Source organism: Pogona vitticeps, chromosome 1, assembly GCF_051106095.1.
Source record: "Pogona vitticeps strain Pit_001003342236 chromosome 1, PviZW2.1, whole genome shotgun sequence".
Lineage (NCBI taxonomy): Eukaryota > Metazoa > Chordata > Lepidosauria > Squamata > Agamidae > Pogona > Pogona vitticeps.
This window is the reverse complement of record NC_135783.1, coordinates 271,510,236-271,537,345: the sequence shown is the minus strand read 5'-3', so window position 1 is coordinate 271,537,345 and position 27,110 is coordinate 271,510,236. Positions and strand designations below refer to the sequence as shown.

Below are 27,110 nucleotides of genomic sequence, written 5' to 3'. Positions count from 1 at the left end.
AGAGGTTGCTCTCCTTTTCCACACAAAAAGTTATTTTTGTTTTTAAAGTAAGACTCATGGCTGTTCCCAAGAAACAGGTATTTCCATTTTATGGGACAAAAGCTGGCTGGATAGCTCAGTGGTTTAGGTATCTGGCTGATGAGTCAGAATTTGGGAGTTCAATTCCTCACTGTGCCTCCTGCAACTAGAGCCAGTCTGTATAGCCTTGGGCAAGCAGGGTGCCCCCAGAGGAAGGAAATGGTAAACCACTTCTGAGTATTCTCTACCTGGAAAAGCTGGGAAAGGGTCGCCATAAGTTAGAATTGACTTGACAGCACATGACTATTATTATTAATTTTGGCTAAGCATGAGACCACCTATTCTGTTCAGCGTACAAGTGGGCTAGAATTTGTGTTTCTTAGCTCAAAGTTCAGCATAACATTCACTAAACTGGACTTAGCTTTGAGATACCTACCAACTTTTGACTGTTTCTGGTGGTTTGATTTTTGCACTTGCTTTTTAAAAAAACACAAATTAAAAGTAGCTCCTTTTGGTTTCTGCAAGAGGGAAGGAGTCCTCTCAGTTCCCACTTTGTGTATATGAGGGTTTGATACTAGGTTATTACAGGCCCTCACATAGAAGTCCAGTGGATCTGAGGGCATTTCCAACCTACCCCTAGTTTATTTGGGGACTCCTTCAAGTGTTTGATGTACAGAATTTTCCATAGTCATAGTATTACTGCAGTGCATCATCCTAGGTAACTCCTTCTATATCACCGTAGATCTTTCCAACAAGTGAAGCTGATGTTAGGGCTGCAGTCTTGGTTCTCACATACTCACCAAGAGTTCTCTTGTTGCCAGTCAGGCTCCTTAGAATACACACATTTGCTCATTTTCTGCTGTTTGTTAAATTGTTTTTGCAAATTAAAAGCTTGTTTTTGTTCATCAGCAGTGTGTTCCCATATTCATAATTTTTTTGTTTGAACAAATGTATGTTTAAGCTTGCCTGAGGGAAACAGCTGGGTCAGAGAAATTATAAATCTGAAAGCATTAATTAAAATAATGTTAACTGCACGAAACAAATAGTTACATTGATGGTGTTCTGTTTTCCCAGTATGAAGAAAACTCTTTGGAAGTAGTCTTTGGGTATGCATTAGGTGGCAGTAGTGTGTTGTATTTGACACAGGAACTTTGTCCCTACAATTTTTTAAAACATTTTTGTCTTAACGTTGTATAAAAATAGATGAAATGTATCTCTTACTTGTTTATTAAGTTCTAATAATTTATAATGTATTTAAAATATGCAATTGAAGAGCTTTAACTTTCTTGCAAATGCAGTAATCTCAATAGATTATAATTAAAACAGAATAAATTAGGACTTTTGAATAATGTTGCAATATATTATTAGATATACATACAGTTTACAGTATGTTGTGAGAAATGCTTTCTGCTTTTTTTTTTCAAAATAGCTGCTTCAATAAATCTTGTTTTTACTCCTAAGACTCGAACAAAATTTAAAGGTGTATGTGGAAATCTGACTTGAAAAATTTATTGAGCCCTGCTTATTAGATGGCTACTATGTTTTAGTGTTAATATCCTTTATAATGAACAAAAGCTCAATAATACTACATGCAATGTTTCCTTCCTTTTTACTTTTCCTTTAATCTCCATTTTCAGACATCTGAAGAGTTTAGTGACAAACATCCTACTTTTTAAAGCACTGGTAGTACACTAAGACTTTTGGAACACTTCCTACTTTTCCTTTGTGTTAGTTTGAAATTTCGAAGGAGGACATTTAACTTGCAACCTTTTGGGATTTTTTCCCCATATTCTGTCTTGCAGGTAAAGGAACTAAAGAAATTCAAAGCTGGTGCAGCAATGTCATTAATTTGGCAGAATGATCAATTAATAGAAGAAAAGCATGAAAGCGTTGACAGAACATGCTACCTAATTAGTACCTGATGAACCATGTAGGCCACAGAGCAAAAAGTGCAGTGTTGCTTCAGGCTAGCTGTTGTACAAGACCTTTTATGTGCAAGTCATTAAGTCTGTATAGTAGCTAAAGAAAAACATTTCAGATGGATTTTGCTTGGCTGAGGATTTGTTCCTGTGAAGTGTTGAGCAGCTCACACTGATTTTGCTAGGAACTGGCCAGTTTATTATTATTTATTTAAAATATTTTTACCCCACTTTTCTCCTTAAAGTACCCAAAGCAACTTACATTATTAAAATACAGTATAAAAGCTAACAACACTGAGTATACAAATACTAAAAAAGACCAGACAAATGCCATACATAAAACATAAGCAACAGCAAAACACGTTCAAGGCAGGAAGGTACAACAGTCCATTTTAAAAAAACCCGCTCAGCAGCCATTCACACAGAGAAAGCTTGCATGAATAGAAAAGTCTGCTGCTTGTGGAAGGACCGCAAAGCCTCTTGAGGGAGGGAGTTCCAAAGTCTGGGAACCACAAAAGAGAAGGCTTCTCCCGTATACCAATTAAATGCACCTATGAACATGACAGTCTCTCCTGATAATCTTAACACTCGAGCAGGCTCATAAAGGGGGATGTGGTGCTTGAGACAGCCTGGGCCCAAGCCATTTACGGCTTTATAAATGAAAACCAGCACCTTGAATTCAGCTTGGAAACAGATCAGCAGCCAGTGGAACTGCTGTAACAGGGCGGTTATGTGATCGCTGTAACCAGCCCCATTCAACAACCTGGCTGCTGCATTTTGGATCTGCTGAAGTTTCCAGACGCTTTCCATAGGCAGCCCCGCACAGACAGCATTACAGTAATCCAGCCAGGATGTAACTAAAGCATGTGTCACCATGGCTAGATCAGACCTCTCCAGGAATAGGCACAGCTGGTGCACCAATCCTGCCCACCATTGAAACCTGGGTATCCAGGCTCAGATATGAATCCAGGAGCATCCCCAAGCTGTGCACCTGTGTCTTCAGAAGGAGTGTAACCACACCCAGTACAGACTGCATTCCTATTCTCTAATCTGCCTTTTGACTGACCAGGAGCACCTCTGTCTTTTCTGGATTAAGTTTCACCCTCATCCAGTTTATTACTGACATCAGATACCAATCTAAAGCCAAAAAAAGCCTCCTTAAATTCAGATGGCAAGGAAATACAGTACTGTATAGAGTTGAGTATCATCTGCATACTGGTGACACTAAACCTCAAAACTTCAGATAACCTCTCCCAGTGGTTTAATGTAGATGTGAATACTTTATCGAGTGTTCAGGCTTTTCGTATATGGAACATTTCCAAAGTTTAAAACATAAACAAAAGTAGGAAGATTTATCTGATGTTTGTTGCACTGTAATTTAATGTTCATTTAATTTAAAAAATATTTTTTAAAAAATGTAGCATCTAGCAAACCATGGCAGGAAGCCATTTTTAATTATACTTGTGCTCAGAACTTCTGTGAACAGTGAAATTAGGAGCAAGTTTTTTGATTGTGTCTTTCCATCCCTATAACTCGTCCTGTCACAGTGCATAAAGCAGTTTTTGTCTGATTTGTTGATCTCTGTCTGGACTTTGCCTTTTAGTCACCACTTGTCTTTTTATCTGTTAGTGACAGTGTTATTCTTATATTGTATTGTTGTTATTGTTATGTCATAAAATCATATGGTAGCCCTGTCAATTATGGTAGCCCAAGAATTCTGACCTTTCACAGCCATGTCTATATCTTTCTAAAACCTATCTTGAGTCCCAGCTTCTAGAGAAATGTGGGTTATAGTCAAATAAATAGACATGGCTTACTTCATTGGTTTTCATGTAAAGTTTGCATAACATGTTTTGACTAATGGATGAGATGTTGGGATGTATCTCATTTGTGCAGTGAACTGCATGATCTGTCATGCTTTATTTCCTATTTATGTGTTTTCAGTTGCCTATGAGCACATCCTGTTTTGCAAATTTCTTTCTGGATACTTGCATGAAAACTTCTTGTATTGTTCTTTTTCATCATCTGTATTTGGAACATAAACTTGATTGATGGTTACCATGATACGGTTATGTTTATAGGCTCTCTGTGAAGTCTGACTAATATTATTCAGAGAGACTTTGCACTATAGTCTCTAACTGCTTGTGCTATGTCTTGCTTCAGCATTAGAGCCACATCATTTCTTCTGAGTTTGTCATTTCCTAGTTAAAACAATTTCCAATTATCTGGCTAAGAATTTCCTGTTCCAGTTTTTAGTTCACTCACACCAGGTATTGCAATATTTAAATGTTCCGTTTCTTGTTTTAGTTTCAGACTTCGCTTGAGTCATACTTTGCACATTTGATTTTCCAATTATATGTATTGTGCACCATCAAAGTTTCCTTTTACCTCTTTGCACATTGGCAACTATCTGTCATGTTGGCTTTAATCCAGTTGACTCATTAGTAACAATGCCATTTGTGTTTATTCTTTGCTAATCTCCGATAACTGATTAAGTAATTTCTGATTTGGGAGTCTCATCTTCCAGAACTAACTTGTGTTTCATTTTGTATTGTTTTATCACATGATTTTCAAAGTATAGAATATTGAGTAGTGATTATCATTGCCTTTTCTGCACAGTACTAATAAGAGTTAGACTGCATGTCAGTACCATTGTCTGTGAAAGATCCTTCACTAGTATCACATTCCACTAATGTTTCTGACCTATAGTTGCCCTTCAACAATTTCTCTATCTTCATCAGTATTAAAATTATCAAATTTTGTTTTCAATGTTTTTGTTATTTCCTGAAGAGGACGAGTGTTATCTTACTCTGGTGTCTCAGTTCCATTTCACCTTGGGTGACCTTGCTGGGATTATAGATTTGTAACAGATTCTGGTCTTCTGGAGTTTTTGCTCTAAGCTTTCCTAACACATTCAAACCCTCTCAACTTGGTAATATGTGCATATGAGAGGGGGGTTATATTGTATATTGAAGATGTTATTGTAAGTTGTCTTGAAGTTGTTGCAAATAATTGGAAAATACCTAACATAGGTTTGGGATAGCTAACATAAGAACTTGATGTTTTCAAAATGGAATGGGAGGTTTGCTACACAGGGTTGGAGAACCTCCATAACAAGATGAGAAGAAATGCAGGGTGCTGCAAGGGGAATGGAACAATTACCCTGATCTTTTTGCTATTTTGTCGACAGAAATTCCATTTCTAGACCCAACCTCATGATGTAATATTAGCATCACAGCAAAGAGAGTGGAAACCTCACATAAACTGTAGTTTTCAGGGATCACAGATTTACACAATGACGTTGCTTATATTCTTGCATAATTCCAGCCTCTGCTTCTACTTTAACAAATACTTCAACAGCTCTATGGAATTTGTTTGGAAACTGGATCATGGACAGGATGTCTCAGAGCTGATAACCAGCACCCAGGTTTTCCAGAACAAACTACAGTAGGACCTCTGTATCCATGGGAATTGGTTTCACCCCTCCCCCGATATTGAAAAGCGCAAGTACAGTAGTGTCAAACACATAGCAAATACAGAAGGATCCCTGTATTGTCACACAGAAACAACAGTAATGATTTAAAGAAAAAAAGCACCTCCCACTTTCTTGTAGTTCAGCTGCCTCAGCAACCCTGCTGCTGCCTTACTTACGTGAACAGAGCCTTCCATGCCCTTTCCAAACTGAGGCCCCAGCTCAGAGAAGGAAAATGCACACACTCCTGTCCTAAATCTGCAGGGGGCGGAGGGAGAGACCAGTCCAGAACACTGGGGGAGGTGAAGAATGGATGGGGAGGAGTGGGCAGCAGATGAAGGGTGAGAGCCAGTTAGGTACTTCTCTTCTTCTCCCTCCTTCCCTGCACCTCTGTCTGGGGACTGCAGATCCCACCCCAGAACTGCTGCTGCCCCTTTCAACCTGATCTCTCCGGTTTCCAGTACAATTACAGCCATTTTGGTCAGGATTAGAGCACCTACGCCTCGCCTTGGCTGAGAGCGCAACCTAGCCTGGGGGGGGGGGGAGACCTTGAGTGAGAGGCAAGAAACAAGGAATCCCGAGGGGGGTTCTTTCCTGGCTCCCATCTGGCCAAGGCATTTTGAAAACCTGGCCTGGACCCAAGGAGTGGATCTGCCAGAGTTTAAACGGCACCTGGTGATCTGATTTCATTGACTGCAACTGACCGTGGTTGAATGGATCAGTGGATACTCATCCAGTAGATATGGGGTTCTACTGTATATTAAAATCCTAAGCGTAGGTGAAGATTTAATACAATTTCTTAAAAATTATCTCCCATTAAGAATGTACAGAGTTGCATAGTAAGAATATTACTCTGTTTAAACTGAATTATGTAATTTCAGTGCATCAGTTTGGTATACTGTGGAAAAGTAGTATATAAGTAGTATGAATAAATAATATTTCTGGAAGTAATCCACACTGTGAGTCTTTTGAGTAAATAGGTGTGTGTCTGAAATGTGCCATCGAGTCAGAAAAAGAACTTACAGCAACTCTAATAGGGCTTTCAAGATAAGTGAGATATAAGTAGTATTACTTATTCTACCCCTACCCCACCCCCCATAGGTTTTCATGGTCAAGCAAAGATTTGAACCCAAGTCTCTTGAGTCCTAGTCTGTCAATCTATCCTCTACACCCCATTAGGTATCCAATGCAGACATAGCATCTATATTGTTGCTTTGAGTATGGTAATAGACTTTCATGTTTGACATCAAACAAACAGTCTTGCATGCTAAAGAAAGCATTCACCAGGTAAAATTATTTATTTGGCTTTAATTTGGCTTAAATCGACTGTTCCTGGTAGTTTAACTAAATTCCTAATCCCAACCCTGTTAGAGGTAGGTCATGCTCCTAGTCACTCTTCCTTCTCCTAGCCAAAAAGAAATTCTTTGAGTTTCAAAAAGGCAGAACAAAGGAGGAGTGGGGGGAATTGGACCATAAATTCCAAACTGCTGGCTGAGGGGGAGCTTAAAGGCAACTTGCATACTGCACTGGCTCCATCTAAAAAGTGAACCTGGCCTCAACATCATCAGCCATGTGAATTTGGGACATTAATAACGTCTTACAAGTTTGGAACTACTCACAAGAACTTGATGCACAGCCTTGAAGAAGATTTGAAAGCTCGCTGTTTGTTTTTTTATTTTATATTCTTAATAGTTGCTTAAAGGTATCACCTGTTCCTGCATTTGTATTTTTTCCACAACCATGCAGCCTTTCCCTGATTTTTCCATGTTCAAGTAATATCCTCAGCCATTGTCTGCTATTAATATAAGGGGTAGCTGTCAGTCTAAGTAAATGCAGGTATTCTGGGTTGGTAGAAGAAGTCCTAGATTGTTTACTTGTAGAGGCAGAAGTATATTATACATTATACATTTATCTTAGCAGAGCATCGTGACTACTGCACTCTGAGAATATTCAGATTCATGTTGCCATAGCTTCTGTGTCAGCCTGCTCTGACATTATGCCCCTCAGATGAGCTTCCCTCATCTCTAGCCAACTTGGCCACTGCCAATAGTTGTAATCTGGGATGTGCCCACCCTCTGATTTTTCTTACTAGAAAGGCAGAGGAAGCATGCCAGGGTGGGCTACGTATTTGGAGAAGCTTCAAATACTAGCATTCAAGGAACATAAACTTCACCTCCTCATCATTGGCATGAATTACAAGTACAGTATGGAAAAAGTGCTAGTGGTAGAGGTGGGAGCCCATAAAGCAAGAATTCAGAGGCTGGCTGTGTGTTAGATGTTTTCTACTGTTTTCATTTGCCAAGCAAGGTTTGAATTTAAGCAAAGATTTGAATCTGGATCTCTCAGGCCTATTCCCAATATTCTTAACTGTACTGCAGCGTGTAAACTAAGGCACATGATGGTCTCTGTTTTATTTTCTTAAAAGGCATTTTACTCTTCCTAATATGTTTTCTTTTATGTTTGGGATTACTAATACCTACCTTGAATCCTCCCTACCAAAATTATGGTGGATAGCTTTATAGATGTCTATAGTGTGTATATATACACACTTTAGGATCATGAAAGGGAGAAGAAACTGAATAAAAAGTTCAAGATTTAATTTTCAGCAGTAGTTTTGTTGCTGCTATCTGATTCAAAACAGGAAGAATGCTTTGAAAACAATAGGCCTATTTAGGCATTTTATAAGCATGCATCCTTCACACACAGTGAGTGAGTGCACTAATATCACCCCTCCATCATGGTTTTCAACAAACAAAAGTGACTGTCTGAAGAGGAGGAGATTGTTGTATCCATATAGGCCCGCCACATGAGCCAGAACTCTGATTTTGGATGTGCTTTGTGTCTCACATGGAAACCCTGTATGGATACAACAGCCTCCCCGACTTTTGATAGACACTTTTGTGCGATTATAAATGCAGCAAAAAAGGGCAGACTAGTTGCTCCCAGAGCTGGCTAGATAGCTCAGATGTTTAGGTATCTGGCTGGAGCCAGAGGTTGGGAGTTTGATTCCCCATTGTTCCTTTTACAAGTAGAACCAGCCTGTGTGGTCTTGGGCAAGCTGCACATTCTGGGTGACCCCAGAAGAAGGGAATACAAAACCACTTCTGAGTACTCTCTATGTGAATACCCCAGAAAGGGTCAGCATAAGTCAGAATTGACTTGATGGCACATAATTAGTAGTATGCTCCCATCATTGCATGTGCTGTGCACACACTTTTGGCTTGACTGAATAGAGCTAATAAAGCCTATTTGTCGTCGTTTAGTCGTGTCCGACTCTTCATGATCCCATGGACCAGAGCACGCCAGGCCCTCCTATCTTCCACTGCCTCCTGGAGTTGTGTCAATTTCATGTTGGTTGCTTCGCAGACACTGTCCAGCCATTTCATCTTCTGTCATCCCCTTCTCCTCTTGCCGTCACACTTTCCTAACATCAAGGTCTTTTCCAAGGAGTCTTCTCTTCTCATGAGATGGCCAAAGTATTGAAGCCTCAGCTTCAGGATCTGTCCTTCCAGTGATAAAGCCTATTACATTTTCTATAAATACAGATTCCATCTACTGATTACATGGAGGAGGACTAGGTACTTCCATTATGACACAGAATACTTTTAGTACTGTATCCCTTATCTTTAGATAAAGAAAAGTATAGAGAAACAAATGTGGACTGCAGATATTTGTCATCCTGGTGTCACTTTTTTGTATAAGAAAAGCTTCTAGAAAGCTGTATCTGTTGCAATCCATTTTGTACTGAGACTTCACCACATGATCCTTCCTTTAAGCACAATAAAGTGGAAATGAATTAACTTATAAAAGCATGTATCTAAACTCTGGACTAGGAAGTTATGTAGGAAGTATTGGAGATACATGAAGAATGAGTATATGAATTGATGGAGTTTCAGGCCATCAGTCACTGCTAGTCAAAATAGTTACCTATCACCTTTGCTATCGAAGGCCATGCTGCCTCTGTGCATTAGTTGCTGGGGAATGTGTAATGGAGGGTCCAGTTGCATTTATTTCTTGCTGGTGTGAGTATTCTAGAAGGCTAATGTGTTTGATGACACTGTTGGACTAGAAAGACCTTCGGTATAAACCAAACATGATTCTTTAGTGCTCTATGTTGGAACATAATATGAATCCTTCTCTGTTGGTATTCTGAATAGCTACCAAAACTGGCTACCCAATCTGGTAATAAAAGCAGTGAGTGGTCATGATGGTCTGGGACTGATTTATAGTGTGGGGCCTTGGTCATTAAATTCTGAGTCGTATTGATGTAATTCCATAGTCAGCATCCAATCTTGAATGTCTGCTGGGTCCTTTTGCTTATGCCATCATTGACAGTTCCACCAGGCACTCTAAAAACTAGCTCAAGTGGGCTGAAAAATCTTCTACAGCAAGTGCTTTGGCATTATGGAGGGGTGCATCTTAAGGGGGAGAGAAGGAAATTCCAGTTGAGAGCTTCAAAGCATGCTCTTGGAACTTGGCCTATGTAGTGAAGAACCAATGTTAAGCCAATACTTGTGGATTATCAAACTGATAGCAAAAGAGGTGATTAGGTAAAGCTAGATTTGCCTTTTAATTCAATTCTGCTAATTATATGTGTATACGTTTTTCATTAGGAATGAGGGTTCCTCAGAATGTTCTCCATTGTATTAAATTTCTTTTAAATGCCATAAATTTCATTCCAGCTCATGGTGACCTAATAAATTAAGGGCCTCCAGAAGGTCTCATGATTAATAGCCCTGCCTAGTATTTGCTTACTAAATGCTGTGGCTTCCTTTATTGAGGTTCATCTATCTCATATTACGTCTTTGTCTCTTCCTACTACCTTCCCCTTTTCCTAATGTTATTTGCATTTCCAGCAACTTATCTTCTCATAGTACATAAAAAGTACTGTCACATCAGTTCAGTTATTTTAGCTACTAGTGAGATTTCAAACTTGATTTGACCTGGAACACACTTACCGGTACTGTACTTGTATTTCTGGCAGTCTGCAAGATCTGTAAAGATTTCTTTGAATACCACGTTTCAGATGAATGAATTTGCTTTTTCATAGAAAAGAAAGTAACATTTAAGCTAACTCTTTTTAGTACTAAGCAGAAGGAGACAATAGCAAAGCAATTTCTGTATATTTAGGTCTTGAAAACTCTATGATGAGATAATATGAAATGATAGTATATAAGTAGTAGAAATCCACCCTGTCCCACTCCCTCTTCCTTTCCTCCTGCTCTTCCCTTCCCCATCTGGTCTTATTACAATTGTGTTATGCTATGTTTAGTAGCTTGATTGCAAATAATAGAATATTAGAATATCATTTTGCTTACACATTTTACTTTTTAGTCCTGTGCTTAGATACTCACTTCAAAACTGAAAACGGCACAGAATATTATACCCAGTGACCCATGACTTTAGAAATTTGGAAGATCTTTTTATTCACTGATTTGGAATAAATAAAAGATGAAGAATCACATTTTCAGAAATAGAATTATATATACAGCAAATGTATATCATTTCTGTCTATGCTTGTGAGTGTTTCAGCTCTTAAGACCTGGAAACAAGTACTTTGTAGACATAGAACAAGTTTGTTTTTTTATATACGTATTTGGCTTTTTAAAATATGTCTATATAATGCTCTTTCACTCCTCTTTTGTATTTATTTCTGTGTACCTATTTCTGTTTGTTTGCATTAGTCATTCTCTAGGTAAATTATAGGGATGTGGTGGCACTGCGGGTTAAACCGCAGAAGCCTCTGTGCTGCAAGGTCAGAAGACCAGCAGTCATAAGATTGAATCCACGTGACAGAGTGAGCTCCCGTCACTTGTCCCAGTTCCTGCCAACCTAGCAGTTCAAAAGCATGGGAAGGTGGGAAGGTAACGGCATTCCATGTCTATTTGTGCTGACCATGTGACCATGGAAACTGTCTTCTGACAAACGCTGGCTCTGTGGCTTGGAAACAGGGATGAGCACTGCACCCTAGAGTCGGACATGACTGGACTAAATGTCAAGGGGAACTTTTACCTTACCTAGGCAAATTGTCCATAAGAACAATGATTCTATCAGCAAATTATCCAGAAAATGCTGTCAGTGCAGATTGTGACATTTGTGCCACTGGTGCATTTGCTGCTGTTCCAGTGGTCTAATTAACCTGGCAGCAATCTCTTGTGGCCAGTGCTGTTTCCTTTGTTTGTTTTCTTGGCACTATAGTTCAGGCCTTTATATTTTCCATACACCTTAAAATAGATCTCGTATTTACTATTGATTCCCCCCATTCTTTCCCCCCTCCCTTCTTTTTGTTGATTGGCAGTATCATCCAGACAAACAGAGCACAGATGTGCCAGCAGGAGAAGTGGAGGCGCGCATGCAGAGGTTCATCGAAATTGATCGAGCGTGGAAAATTCTAGGGAATGAAGAGACAAAAAAAGAGTATGACCTGCAGCGGAGAGGTAGGTTCCTGCCGAGGAGTGCTGTAGTAGTAGCAGCAGCAGCTCTTGAGAGCAAAAGCTGGAGAGGTAGATCAGTGGTGCTTTTTCAAAATGCTTTTCTACTGAAACAACTAATTTGCTATTATCTTGCTTCCATATATAGATATATTATTTATACTGATTATTACTCATCCATTAGGCAGTAAAAACACTTGATTATTTTTGACAAAGCATTAGGTGGTAGCTGTTCTGCTAATTCAAATGAATGTAGGATTTAGTTAATAATGACTTCATTTAGCCAATCTTAATTTGACAAAACTTAAAGCAGTTTCATTAAATGTTCTTAGTTTCTTGAGTTATGTTCTTTGTTATATTCAGTTACTTCATTTTAGATAGAGATTTTTAATTTATATTAAAGGTATACAATAGCAGTAGGTTGTAGAAACACTCCATGATCAGGCATCATTTTTCAATACTGTTCATAATGCATCTGTCCTAATCCTAAGGAAGCAATTTATAAATAATACTTCAGTAAACCACATTAACCAGGCAATTCCAGCGTGCATTTCTCTCTCTCTCCCCCCCCCTCTTTTTAAATACATCTCAGAAAATAGCATCTTAAAACAGTGACAGGCTGTTGTGAGAAAGAAAGGAGGAAATGTAGGTCAGGTCTGTCACACATGGGCTACCATTACATGAAGTGATAGGCTGTCTTTCTGCTCTGGCCTCGGGATAGGAGTCCCTCAGCCTTCCATTAGAACCTTCAATAAATGTATATCCACCCTACATGTTAATGGGGGGAGTCAATAATAGCGTATTGCCTGTGGGGAAAACACTCAGTTGCACTCTGCAGTAACACACTCTGGTCCAGCATTGACGTGTAGCTACCATCACTTTTCAGTGTGTTTGATAAAAGCTCACTGTCTCTGCAGCATGTTATTGAATTCCCTTCCATTGTATGTTGGCACACCATCAAATCTTTTTCTCTTGCTGTTTAAACTTCCCTGCTGCTAAGGTTGCAACAATTTTATCTGCGAAACAAAAGCTTAGTCAGCATGGCTGCCAAATATGCATAATTAAGTAAAGAATACACTGAGTAGACAAACTTATTTTTGACCATGAATTATTGGATGTTTATATTTCTTCTTAAAATATGCTGCTGAGGCTATTGGCTACTGGGTATAAAATTTTTAAAGAGCAGAATTGTTTTTAAATTAGTTGTATTGCTTTTGGCTTAATAAAAATGAGACATTCTTACATAGAAAATGAATAATAAAAACTGATGGTTTAGAAAATGTTTCTGTTGTATAAAAAAGGGGAAACGTTTTGTTTTACTTGTCTTACTTTGAGTTGGAACAAATAACTTAGCATAAAAATTCATCCCATTGATTAACTTTCACATTCTTACAACAATGAACAATCTTGATTTTCATTTTTGTGTGTGAAAAGCTATACAGATATGCTTTTAAAATTTGTTAGAGCTGACCTACTTGTACTAGCAGAATGGATGAACACTTATTTTCTTTGAAATTCTAATGAGATGCATAATAGCACTGCCCCATGTAATGTTTGTTGCAATCACTTGGGTGTTTGAAAGGCTTCATATGAGACACACCTTTTTGTTTTAGCTAAATTTGATGTATTAACTGTTTGCTGTTGTAAGGAAAAGTCTTTTAGAGGTATTGAGTGGCTTGTCTTAGTTCTCCCTCCCCCAATTCCTTAAAATTCCATGCCAACATGTGGGATTTGCCCACATTCAGAAGAATGTTCTCTTGGCTACTCTTTATATGCCAAAATACAACTGAATAGTTCAATAGATTTAGCACTCTACTCAAATGAGATCTGAGTGAGCCAACTTTGATCACAGATGTCTTATGTACACTCATTTTGCTTAATTTTTCAGCAGAAATCTTTAATTTCTTTTTTTAATCATTGTTTCAAATGATTCATTAGTAATAACAAATAGACATTAGTACAATATTAGCAAACTGGGTAATTTCAGACTTCTGTTAACCAACAACTTTATCATATTCTTAAGCACAACTTAAGGCGGAAGTCAGAGGAGCTCTGCTCTTGCTGTTATGAAAGTAATTATTTTTTGGAGAATTCCCCTTGGATGTACAGTATGTGTGAGACCACTACATATTTATTGTGTTGTAGGTTGGGTGGTGTGTGAATAGCACAAATATACATAATAATTTAGTTGAAGGTATTCTTGTGAGTTCACTTTCTAGATCAAATGCAAACCAAAATTAAGACTGTGATTAATGTTTGTTTCACTTTCAACAAGCAAAGGGTGCCTCATTTCTTTTCTTGTGCTTGGGAAGTTTTTATCCCAGCAATAACTCTGTGAATCTGTAGCCACTACACACACTGACTCGCTAGTTAAGTTTCTGCATGATCTACCAATGTATTTTAGATGCACAAGGCAAAGAGAATGAACACTTGCTAATAATCTATGTGAGGGAGGTAAAGAAAGAGTCACTAGACCAAGCTTTGTGGCCAATTTGGGATTAGAATAGAAGTCTCCTCAATTCTAAACAATGTATTAGATATTGCAGTACAAATTCTTATGGGTTAATGTGTCATTAATAGTTTCTGTTCACTAAAAGTAGAAGCTGGAGAGGAACCCCCTGCACTTTTATTCAGCTCCATTGTACTTGATCCTGGAGGACCTATACATCCCTCATGAAACTGCATAATCCCCTTTCAAAGCTTCCTGAGCTGGTGGCTATTAATATCTTGAGGAAACAAAGGTCTTGGTGTATATATTCAGTTCTTGAAAAAACAAAATTATCTGGTTTATTAATGTGGGAAATTGTGCTTCTGTAACCACAATTGGGAATGCCAGAAAATGGCTGATATTGCTGCATGATACCATGCTCGCATTGCCAGCAGGGAAAAGGATCCAATCTTTAAATAGCAAAGGGCAGCCTGAATGTTGACAGCACCAATGTCAGCAGTCAGGATGGTCTATAGGATACCCTCTTGTGCTCACTACCATTCATATTTGTCAAAAAACACACTATTTGTGTTTGATTGAGAAGTGTTTGATTAAAAAAAGAGTCAGCTTCTGGGATTTTCTCTTGCATGGTATCGCTTTATGAATGTCTTGACTGCTGCCATTGGTGTTATCAGTATTCAGACTGCTCTTTCCTGGGCAAAGTTTAGCATTCTTTTTCCTGCTGGGAACATGGGTATAATATTGTGCAGCAATATCAGGCGATTGCCTGACGTTTTGAATTGTGGATACAGAAGCACAATAGCCCACATTCATAAACCTGAAGTTTTTAGGAAGAACTGAATTACCTGTTTTTTTAAAAAAATGGAAGTTTAAGTATATATACACTACAAACACATTCCAAAAGAACCTTCCGTCTTGTAGAATGAAAAAACATAGCTTTGACTATGTGGACCTTTGTCAGCATGGTGATGTCGTTGCTTTTTAAGATGCTGTCTAGGTTTGTCATCGCGTTCCTCCCAAGAAGCAGGCATTTTTTAATTTTCATGGCTGCTCTCCCCATCTGCAGTGATCATGGAGCCTAAGAAAGTAAAATCTGTCACTGCCTCCATATCTTCCCCTTCTATTTGCCAGGAGGTTATGAGACCAGAGGCCATGATCCTTTTTTTATGTTGAGCTACAGACCATTTTTTGCACTCTCCTCTTTCATCCTCATTAAGAGGTTCTTTAATTCCTCCTCACTTTCTGCCATCAGAGTAGTATCATTTGCATATCGGAGGTTGTTGATATTTATTCCAGAAATCTTAATTCCGGTTTGGGGTTCATCCAGTCTGCCCTTTCGCATGATGTATTCTGCATATAAGTTAAATAAGCTGGAGACGATATACAGCCTTGCTGTACTCCTTTCCCAATTTTGAACCAATCAGTTGTTCCATATCCAGTTCTAACTATTGTTTCCTGTCCCACATGTAGGTTTCTCAGGAGATAGATAAGGTGGTCAGGCACTCTCATTTCTTTAAGAACTTGCCATAGTTTGCTGCGGTTGACACAGTCAAAGGCTTTGGCATAGTCAATGAAGCAGAAGTAGATGTTTTTCTGGAACTCTCTGGCTTTCTCCATAATCCAGCACATGTTAGCAATTTGGTCTCTAGTTCCTCTGCCCCTTCAAAATCCAGCTTGCATTTCTGGGAGTTCTCAGTCCATATATTGCTGAAGCCTACCTTGTAGGATTTTGAGCATAACCTTGCTAGCGTGTGAAATGAGTGCAACAGTACAGTAGTTGGAGCATTCTTTGTCACTGCCCTTCATTGGGACTGAGATGTAGACTGATCTTTTCTAGTCCTCCGGCCACCACACTATCTGGGTTGTCTGGGACATCTAGATCTTCCTGGTATAATTCCTCTGTGTATTCTTGCCACTTCTTCTTGATGTCTTCTGCTTCTGTTCGGTCCCTCCCGTTTTTGTCCTTTATCATGTCCATCTTTGCACAAATGCTTCCTTTAATATCTCCAATTTTCTTGAACAGATCTCTGGTTTTTCCCTTTCAATTATTTTCCTCTGTTTCTTTGCACTGTTCGTTTAAGAAGGCCTTCATGTCTCTCCCCTGGAAGTCCACATTCAATTTTCTGTAACTTTCCCTATCTCCCCTGCATTTTGTTTCCCTTCTCTTTTCTGCTATTTGTAAGGCCTCGTTGGACAGCCACTTTGCTTTCTTGCATTTCCTTTTCTTTGGGATGGTTTTTGTTGCTGCCTCCTGTACAGTGTTACAAGCCTCCAGCCATAGTTCTTCAGGCACTCTGTCCACCAAATCTAGTTCCTTAAATATGTTCTTCACTTCCACTGTGTATTTATAAGGGATTTGATTTAGATTATACCTGACTTGCCCTGTGATTTTTACTCTCTCTTCAGTTTAAGTTTGAGTTTTGCTATAAGAAGTTGATGATCAGAGGCACAATCAGCTCCAGGTCTTGTTTTTGCTGACTGTATAGAGCTTCTCCATCTTTGGCTGCAGAGAACATGATCAATCTGATTTCGGTATTGCCTATCTAATGATGTCCATGTGTAGTGTCGCCTCTTGTGCTTTTGGAAAAGAGTTTTTGTGATGACCAGCTTCTTCTCTTGACAAAACTCTGTTAGCCTTTGTCCTGCTTCATTTTGAACTCCAAGGCCAAACATACCTGTTCTTCCTTTTATCTCTTGACTTCCTACTTTAGCATTCCAGTCCCCTATAATGCAAAGAAAATCCTTCTTTGGTGTCAGTTCTAGAAGGTGTTGTAAATCTTCATGGAATTGGTCAATTTCAGCCTCTTCAGCATAGGTGATTGGTGCATAAACTTCGATTACTGTGATGTTGAAAGTTCTACCTTGGATTCATATTGAAATCATTCTATCATTTTTGAGAATGTATCCCAGTACAGCTTTTCCCACTCTTTTGTTGATTATGAGGGCTGCTCCATTTCTTCTACAGGTTTCTATGCCACAGTAGTAGATACGATAATCGTCTGAAGTGAATTTGCCCATTCCCGTCCATTTTAGTTCACTGATGCCCAGGATGTCAATGTTTATTCTTGCTATCTCCTGTTTGACCACATCCAGCTTACTAATGTTCATAGATCTTACATTCCAGGTTCCTATGCAGTATTTTTCTTTGGAGCATCGGACTTTCCTCTCACTTCTACGCACGTCCACAGCTGAGTGTCCTTTGGGCTTTGGCCCAAACACTTCATTAGCTGTGGAGCTACTTCTACTTGTACTCTGCTCTTCTTCAGTAACATGTTGGATGCCTTACGACCTGAGGGGCTCATTTTCCAGCGTCCTATTTTTTAGCCTTTTTTTCTGTCCGTGGAGCTTTCTTGGCAAAGATACTGGAGTGGCTCGCCAGTTCCTGCTCCAGGTGGATGGCGTTTAGTCAGAACTCTACACTATGACCTGTCTGTCTTGGGTGTCCCTGCATGGCATAGCCCATAGCTTCTCTTAAGTACTCAAGCCCCTTTGCCACGACAAGGCAGCAATCCGTGAAGGGTATCATGAGTACAGAACTAGAAAATTCCAGTTTCATATACCAGAGGCTTGTTGGGTTTTTTTTAAACAATTGAAATACTGTAATGCAGTGAGTATACAAATACTAAAAAGGATCAAACAAATACCATACTAAAAATATAAGCAACATGAAAATGCATTGAAAGAGTAAGGTACAACAATCCATTTAAAAAAACCCCTACTCAGGCAGCCAACCACTGAAGGATAGCTTGGCGGAAGAGAAAGGTCTTTTCCTGCCTGTGAAAGTACTTCAAAATGAGGTTAGCCTAGCCTCCTGTGGCAGGAAGAGGTGCTGTTTCAGTTACCAAAGTACTAAGCTATTTAGGGAATTACATTATACCACCAACACCTTGAATTCCAACTCTAAAATTATTCGCAGCAATTTATTTAGAACCGATTCATATAGTTTCTGGAAGAAGTTTTGTCAGCTAACTGCATCATATTACACTAGCTTCGGAGCTCATGTTATCTTCAAGGGCGACACCATATAGACTGTATTCCAGTTGTTTAACTGGGAGGTCACCAGTCTCTATGTTATCTCTGCCAGGAATAGCTACAGCTTGCAGGCCTGTCAAAGCTAGAAATAAGTACTCCAGTCTACGTTAGCCGATTGTACATGTTTCTTTAGAGGGAATAAGGTCCAATGAATGGCAGTTTGGTTACCCAACTTCCATGTCTACGAAACCAATCCACAGAACTCAGTTTTGTTAGGATTTATCTTTAGCTGACTAACCCTTATCCAGCTTATTACAGCATCCAGGCAGCAGTTCAGCACCTGCATATCCTTACCTAACTTCAGCAAAAAGGAGAAGTACTGTAGAATGGAGTGTTAGCATGATAAAGGTAGTCAAAAAAAATGCCTAAGGGCCTTCCTTACCCATTGGTTTCATAAAAGAGATTGAACAGCATGAAGAATCAAATAGGTTAATAGCCATGGGGCTGAACAGAAGTCTTCTGCCAACTACAAGTGGAGCCACTACATCACATCTAAAGCAGTGGTAATTTTTGTAGGGTTGGGGACCACTTTCCATCCACAAAATGAATATGACTTAAGGAGGAGGTAGAATGCGATATATTTGGTATAGATACCTGGTATACAGTGGTGTCCTGCTTGACGACGACCCCGCTTGACGACAAAATTGCTTGACAATGAGTTTTTTGCGATCGCTATAGCAATCTCAAAACAATGGTTCCTATGGGTTTTTTTCACTTTACATCGATTAGGTGCCTGCTTCGCGAACCGTTTGTTCGCAAAATTATGTTTTTTCCCCGGCTCCACAAAATAGCTTCCCTTCGCAAAATGGTTTTCCTCCCTTCACAAAATGGCTGTTTTCTGGACAGAAGCTTTGGAAGACAACGATTGTAAACAGCTGATCGGCGGTTCTCCATGGGCGATCTTCGCTGGACAGTGAGGTATTTCCCCATTGGAACGCATTAACCGGTTTTCAGTGCATTCCAGTGGGGTTTTTTTCCTCTTGAGGACGATTTCGCTTAACAGCGATTTTCCTGGAATGGATTATCATCATCAAGTGGGGCACCACTGTATTTTTATTTTAAAATATACACATACTGTGTGTTTATTATTAATATCATTATAAATTCTTGGTGCTGAAAAATACAGTTCCCCATAGACTCATGCAGACATGAAATTGATGTTTCATATTAGTAAGTCCTAATTTGTTAAAGATAATTTCATCATTTCTTCCCTCAACCTACTAAAATGTCATTCAGTATTAATTACAATAAATTAAGGAATATATGTAAGTCATGAAAGAATGATAAATTTAATTATGCAGTGGTTTTAAATCAACTTTGAGAATCATACCCTCTAGATTTACTTACTGGGGCAGAAGCAACAGGAGGAACTGTAACTGGCTGTTTAAATAACAAAAGCTTCTAATACGGTGTTTTGTGTTTAAACAGCAAAGGCTTACATACTGCTTAAGTGTTTTCGTTTTTTAAAACAAGGCTTAAGGAAGAGTAATGCTGGCAAAACAGTAGGGAGAGAATGGTAATTAAAGAATATTTCCTCTTTCAGTAAACAATGCCCATCCCCAAAAAAGGCTTGCAGAAAATTTTATTGAAGTAAGCAGCCAATTTGGTGGTTTGCTGTTGAATATCAGCAGCAGACTACAGTGCTGATTTTAAAAAAAGTTGTGGGGGCACTAAAGATCCCACAAAAAGGTTTGGGGGCACATGTAGCTCTGCTTTAAAGGCACTGGGTCTCTGTATCTCCCAAGGAAACATTTACCATGACTCTCCAGTTGCATTCTGGTACCTTTAACTAAACTTGTTGTTATGTGCAGTCAAGTTGTGTCTAATTCTATGAATGAGCTCTCTCCAAAATGACCTGTCCTCAGCTGCTCCGCTCAGGTTTTGCAGACTCAGTCCCTTAGTCTCTTTTAGGGAGTCAGTTCTTCTCATATTTCATCTTTTCCTGCTGCCTTCCATCTTTCCCAGCATTGTTGTTTTTTCCAGAGTATCTTGTCTTCTCATGACGTACCTAAAGCAGGACAGCCTCAGTTTCAACATTTTTGCCTCCAGAGATAGTTCAAGCTTGATTTGATCTGGAACCCACTTGTTTGACTTTCTGACTATCCAGGGTGTCTGCAGAGTTCTTCTCCAACAATATTTCAAATGAATCTTTTTTTCCCTGTCAGTTTTCTTAACCGGCCAGCTCTCACACCTAAACATGATGATCAGGAATATAAGAGTGTGGGTGGTCTTGGTCTCCAATGACACATCCTTACACTTGATCTTGATGAACATGGTGTACAGGTGTTCAATAAGCAAGTGGTTGACTCCATTCCTCTGACCAAGATGTTCACATGCCTTAGTTGAACAAAGTGCAATAAAACCTTGAAATGGGCTTTCAGTGGAAGGAGGGAGGAGCCACAAGCAGCGAGAACAGGGGAATTCCAGGGATCTGGATTCCCCTGGGTTTACTCCGAGTCAGAGGACCCCCCCCCCGGAGAACGGGGGGCAAGTTCCTACAGGAGAGTGGGACTTGTTAGCAAGTGGGGGCTTTGGAACCACCGAATCTCAGATGGCAGTCTGTTTTTTGGAAGAGTTCCCTTCCTACATGCAATCTGTCTCGTGAAGTTGCCATGATGGTGAGTTAGCTGCTCCGAGAAAAAACAAGAAAAAAAATTGCAAGATTCCAGATGAAAGGTTACGGCAAAGAGAATTCTCATCCTGTTTTCCTACTAGTATTGAGAGAAGGAATTGATGTGTACAGCTGCTGGAATTCTTAAGAAATTGATGCGTACAGCTGCTTCATATAGTTACAATGTAAGATCAGGGAATATGGTGTTGGCTTTGCAGTCAGAAATACTCTGCTGAGATCGATTGTTCCACCCAATGCGGGGAGTGAAAGAATCCTGTCTCTGCAGCTCCACTCATCAGTGGGACCGGTCACCCTCATTAGTGCATATGCACCAACACTGTCATCCACAACAGAAGTGAAAGATAAATTTTATGACAATCTGGCAGCTGCTATCAAAAAAGTCCCTGAGAGAGAGACACTGTTCATTCTTGGAGACTTTAATGCTAGAGTTGGTGCTGACCACAATTCTTGGCCCACTTGTCTAGGTCATTTTGGCATTGGAAAGATGAATGGAAATGGCCAACTCTTTCTGGAGTTTTGCTGTTATTACGGTCTTTGTGTCACCAACACATTCTTCAATACGAAGCTTCAACGCAGAGTTTCTTGGAGACATCCAAGATCCAAGCATTGGCATCAGCTCGATTTGATCCTCACTAAATGTTCTAACCTTCCTAGTATTACGATCACACACGGTTACCAGAGTGCTGATTGTGATACTGATCACTCCCTGGTGTGTAGTAGAGTACAATTGCGAACAAAGAGACTGTATCACACGAAAAAGGAAGGAAGACCATGTATTGACATCAGCAAGACTCACGATCAAAGGAAAGTGGAGAAATTTGCCCAAGCGCTTGAGGATACCCTTCCAGGGCCAGCTGAGGCAAATGCACCTGAATGTTGGGAACATTTCAAGAATGCTGTGTATAACACCACCCTGTCCACATTTGGCAAGAAGACCAAAAAGACGGTCGACTGGTTCGAAGCCCATTTGGAGTAGTTGATGCCAGTGATTGAGGATAAGAGGAGAGATCTAGCAGCATACAAAGCCTGTCCTAGTGAGTACAGCTTGCAAGCTCTTCAAGCTGCTCATAGCCAAGTCCAACAGACTGCCAGGACATGTTCCAATGATTATTGGCTTCAGCTGTGCTCTGAGATAAAGTTAGCAGCGGACACAGGTAACATCAAAGGGAATGTATGATGGGATCAAGCAGGCTTTAGGTGCAATACAGAAGAAATCTGCTCCCTTGAAGTCTGCTACAGGCGTGATCATCCAGGACCGATCACAGCAGATGGACTACTGGGTGCAGCACTACTCTGAGCTATATTCCAGAGAGAATGTAGTAACTGAAGAAGCATTAAATAACATTGAGTTTCTCCCTGTCCTGGAAGAGTTGGACAGTGAACCAACCTTAGCAGAAATAAAAGTGGCCTTGGATTCCCTTGCCTCCGGCAAGGCACCTGGAAAGGATAACATCCCTGTTGAAGTGCTGAAATGCTGTAAGGAGATCATCACCACCGAACTGTATGAAGTCTTTCATCTTTCCTGGAGCGAAGGTGGATTACCACAAGACATGAAGGATGCAAAAATTATCACATTGTATAAGAACAAAGGAGACAGGAGCGACTGCAATAACTACCATGGCATCTCTCTTCTCAGCGTTGTAGGGAAGCTGCTTGCCTGTGTTGTGCTGAAGAGGCTCCAGGTGCTTGCAGACAGAATCTATCCAGAATCACAGTGTGGATTTCAAGCTAATAGATCCACCACTGACATGATATTCTCCCTCAGACAGTTGCAGGAGAAATGCAGGAAACAACAACAGCCACTCTTAATGGCCTTCATAGATATTACAAAAGCATTTGATTTGGTTAGCAGAGATGGCCTTTTAAAATACTTCCTAAGACTGGATGTCCTCCTCGACTCCTTAGCATCATCAGGTCCTTTCATCAGGGAGTGAAGGGCACTGTAGTTTTTGATGGCTCAACATCAGATCCCTTTGACATCCGAAGTGGAGTGAAACGGGGCTCGCACCGACCCTGTTTGGGATATTTTTTTGCTGTCATGCTGAAGCAGGCCTTTGGAACTGCAACAGAAGGTGTCTATCTCTGGACTAGATCAGATGGAAAGTTCTTTAATCTCTCTAGATTGAGAGCAAAGACCGTCCAGCTGAAATGCATGCGGGACTTCCTCTTCAGCCGATGATGCAGCCATTGTTGCCCACTCTGCTGAAGACCTCCAACAACTCATGAATCGTTTTAGCAAGGCCTGCCAAGACTTTGGACTAACTATCAGCCTGAAGAAAACACAAGTCATGGGCCAGGGCATTGACTCACCCCCCTGTATTACCATCTCCATGCAAGAATTGGACGTTGTCCATGAATTTGTGTACCTTGGCTCAATGATCTCTGACACGCTCTCCCTAGATGTCGAGCTGGATAAACACATTGGGAAAGCAGCTACCATGTTCTCAAGACTCACAAAGAGAGTATGACTCAATAAGAAGCTGACAGCATACACCAAGATCCAGGTCTATAGAACCTGTGTCCTGAGCACACTCCTGTACTGCAGTGAGTCCTGGACCCTTCATGCACGGCAGGAGAGAAAGCTGAACACATTCCATATGCGTTGCCTCCAACACATTTTTGGTATCACCCGGCAGGACAAAGTTCCAAATAGAGTAGTCCTAGATTGAGCTGGAATTTTTAGCATGTATACATTACTGAAACAGCAATGTCTACGTTGGCTTGGACATGTTGTAAGAATGGCTGATGGTTGGATTCCAAAGGATCTCCTGTATGGAGATTTAGTGCAGGGACATTGCCCCAGAGGGAGACCACAGCTGCGATACAAGAATATTTGCAAGCGGGATCTGAAGGCCTTGGAAATGGATCTCAACAGATGGGAAACCCTGACATCTGAGCGTTCAGCCTGGAGGCAGGCGGTGCATCAGAGCCTCTCCCAATTTGAAGAGACCCTTGTCCAGCAGGCTGAGGCAAAGAGACAGTCACAAAAACAGCAAAATCAGGGAGCTAGATGTGGTACAAATTGTATTTGTCCTCAGTGTGGAAGGGATTGTCACTCTCGAATTGGCCTTCTCAGCCACACTAAACGCTGTTCCAAGTCCTCCGTGCAGAGCACAATACCATAGTCTCTCGAGACTGAAGGATGCCTATTCCATTGTTCCTTCATGTTGGACTGAAAACTGAAGCCTTATAAAGGGATGAACAGATTGGGCTCCATGGTTAAATGTGATTAGGTCATTTTTCTTTATTTTATTTTCTTTATTTTCTGTGGAAGCATATTGATTTCACATTGTAACTTAATTCCCACTGTTTTTACGGTGTACAGGTGATTGCTTGAAACAAATAAAAACCCTTTTGTTTCAATCAATTAATAAAAATAAAATAATAAATAAAATAAAATTAATAAAAACCTTGGTATACTAAAGGTGTCCTTCTGAGGAAGATTAGTTTACATGTACTTAAATCTGCAAAGACAACTACCACGAGAACCCAAATTTCGGTATTAATACTATGTCCAATAGGGGGAGAATCTTATCATCCAAAGAAAGAAAAAAGAAATGTCCTATTTGCTTCTCTTTGGATTAAAAAAGTGTGGCATTAATATTTGGAGTGGTGGCACTGAGGCAGAGGGTAGTAATGTCTTGACGAAGTTAAACCTAACTCCCAAAAGCAGGGTTTCTGAAGTTTCTACCTTCAACAATATGAAAGGAGGAGTAGGGAATCAACTTTGACAAAGATGAAGAGAACAAATTGGTCTTCTGCCTTTGCCTTTGCTACTGCCTTTGCCTTTGCTCCTGCTTTGAGAAGAGCAAAAGAACTGCATAGCTAAAAAAAAAATCTTTCCCTGTCACCAGGAGAAAGTATGGGAGGGGACTTTCTCCTGGTGACAGGGAAGGATTCTCCTGAGATGTTAAGAAGGAAGGCTTTTTAGTAGACTGCTTTTCTTCTGGAATATTTCTTGGCTTGTTCAGATGTGTAATACAGTATTACACAACTTATTGAAACAGCATTAAAATGAGCCTAATCAGTATTACCTGTAGGAAGAACTGTATAAATATGCTAATAGAAAAAGTTCAGCAAAGAAAAATTTACTATCCCTGTTTGACTGATTCCACTAAAGGGTCTTTCTGTTGATTTAGAGGGAAGTATAGGTATCAAGATAGATTAGATAACATAAAGGTAAGGCTACTTCTTCCATCATTCTGATTTCTTGCTATTTTTACAGTTTACAGCAGAATCCTAGATGTAAATGGATTAATTTTGTTTTAATTTATATATTTCATGTATTGGAGGTGTTCTGAATAGATTAGGTCAAAGAGGTTTTATTGATCCAGACCTCTAACTTGTCTGATTTATTTTAATTGCATTCATTAAGATTAATTTAGATGAAACTGAGCCTCAGGGGATCTATAATGTGGATTTCAGGTAAAATTAGTTCCAATTTAATGTTGCAAAAAGGAGGTAGAGACCACAGGCCAACATAATACCAGTTAATCGGCAGCTAATTAATGAATTGCATGGAGGAGAAATTGTGCTTTGATATTAAAGTGCTAATTAGATTTTTTCATCAATAAATATGGGTAGTTAAAATAAGTGTTCAATTTCACTACCAATTTATTATTCATAGTTAACTATTGTAGTGGCAGATTGAGTGTAATGGACAACTTCTGATTTATTGGCTGCAGTATCCATTAAGATCGATGACTGAACTAAGGTATACAAAATCTTTAACAATTTCAATTTCTTTATTGTTAATGTTAAAGTTGTATAGTTCTTTTGTAGTCATGATTTTTGTCTTAATGTTCAACTGTAGTCCTGCTTTGGCATTTCTCCTTTCACTTTAATCAGAAGTTGTTTCAAATCATTGCTGCTTCTGATCAGTAAGATGGTGTTATCTGCATATCTTAAATCATTAATGTTTCTTTTATCTATTTTCACTCTTTCATTTGAATCTAATATAGCTTTTCATGTGATACATTCTGCATGCAGATTGAACAAATATGGAGATAATATGCACCCTTCTCTGATAGTTTTACCTATGGGGAACCATTCTTTCTCTCTCCATATAAGGTAAACGCTTTTGTTGGAACAGCTTGAGCATCACTTTGCTAACATGAGAAATTAAAGCAGTGGTCCTATAGCTATCACACTTCTTGGCTTATTCTTTCTATAGCCATTGCAGTCCTTGGCTTATCCTTTCTTGGATATTTGAATGTATATTAAACTTTTCCAGTCTTTGGGCCATTGTTTTGTTTTCTATATTTGTTGGCATTTTCTTGTTAGGATTTGATAGATTCCATCTCTGTGACTTGAAATAGTTGTAATGGTATTCCATCTACCCTTGGTCATTTCTTTCTTCCCAGTGCTTTCACGGCAGGTTTCACTTCACTTCCTAGAACTGCAAATATTCATATTTGTCCTTTACTCTTACCCAGTAGCTGATTGACAGCTTTCAGATCTGGGAATCTCATATCTTGTTTCATTTTGGTCTGTCTCGTCTTTATTTATTTATTTTTATTTATTATTTGACTTCTACCCTGCCCCTCTAGACAGAGTCTACTTGGGGTGGCTTAGAAACAGTTATGAAGAGAGTAGGAAAAACCACTGGGCTACTCAGGTATAATCTAAACCAAATCCCTTATGAATACACAGTGGAAGTAAAGAACAGATTTAAGGAACTCAATTTGGTGGACAGAGTGCCGAAGAACTTTGGATAGAGGCTCGTAACATTGTACAGGAGGCAGCAACAAAAACCATCCCAAAGAAGAGGAAATGCAAGAAAGCAAAGTGGCTGTCCAACGAGGCCTTAGAAATAGCAGAAAAGAGAAGGGAAACAAAATGCAAGGGAGATAGGGAAAACTATAGAAAACTGAATGCAGACTTCCAAAGAATAGCAAGGAGAGACAAGAGAGCCTTCTTAAATGAACAATGCAAAGAAATAGAAGAAAATAACAGAAAAGGGAAAACCAGAGATCTGTTCAGGAAAATTGGAGATATTAGAGGAACATTTTGTGCAAAGATGAACATGATAAAGGACAAAAATGGGAGGGATCTAACAGAAGCAGAAGACATCAAGAAGAGGTGGCAAGAATACACAGAGGAATTATATCAGAAAGATGTGGATATCCCAGACAACCCAGACAATGTAGTTGCTGAC

General features: G+C 39.5%; 1 protein-coding gene across 4 annotated transcripts in view; it reads left to right on the top strand.

Moving 5' to 3' along the window:
* Positions 1-27,110, top strand: part of DNAJC24 (DnaJ heat shock protein family (Hsp40) member C24) — a 110,504-nt gene that overhangs the window by 23,369 nt on the left and 60,025 nt on the right. For all 4 annotated transcript variants that reach the window (XR_013540910.1, XM_072985855.2, XM_078384026.1 and 1 more), the window contains exon 3: positions 11,708-11,846. Coding sequence is in view for 3 of the 4 variants with exons in the window: in XM_072985855.2 (XP_072841956.2) it covers positions 11,708-11,846 (139 nt within the window). In the remaining variant the exon portion in view is untranslated. The remainder of the gene's footprint in view (positions 1-11,707; positions 11,847-27,110) is intronic.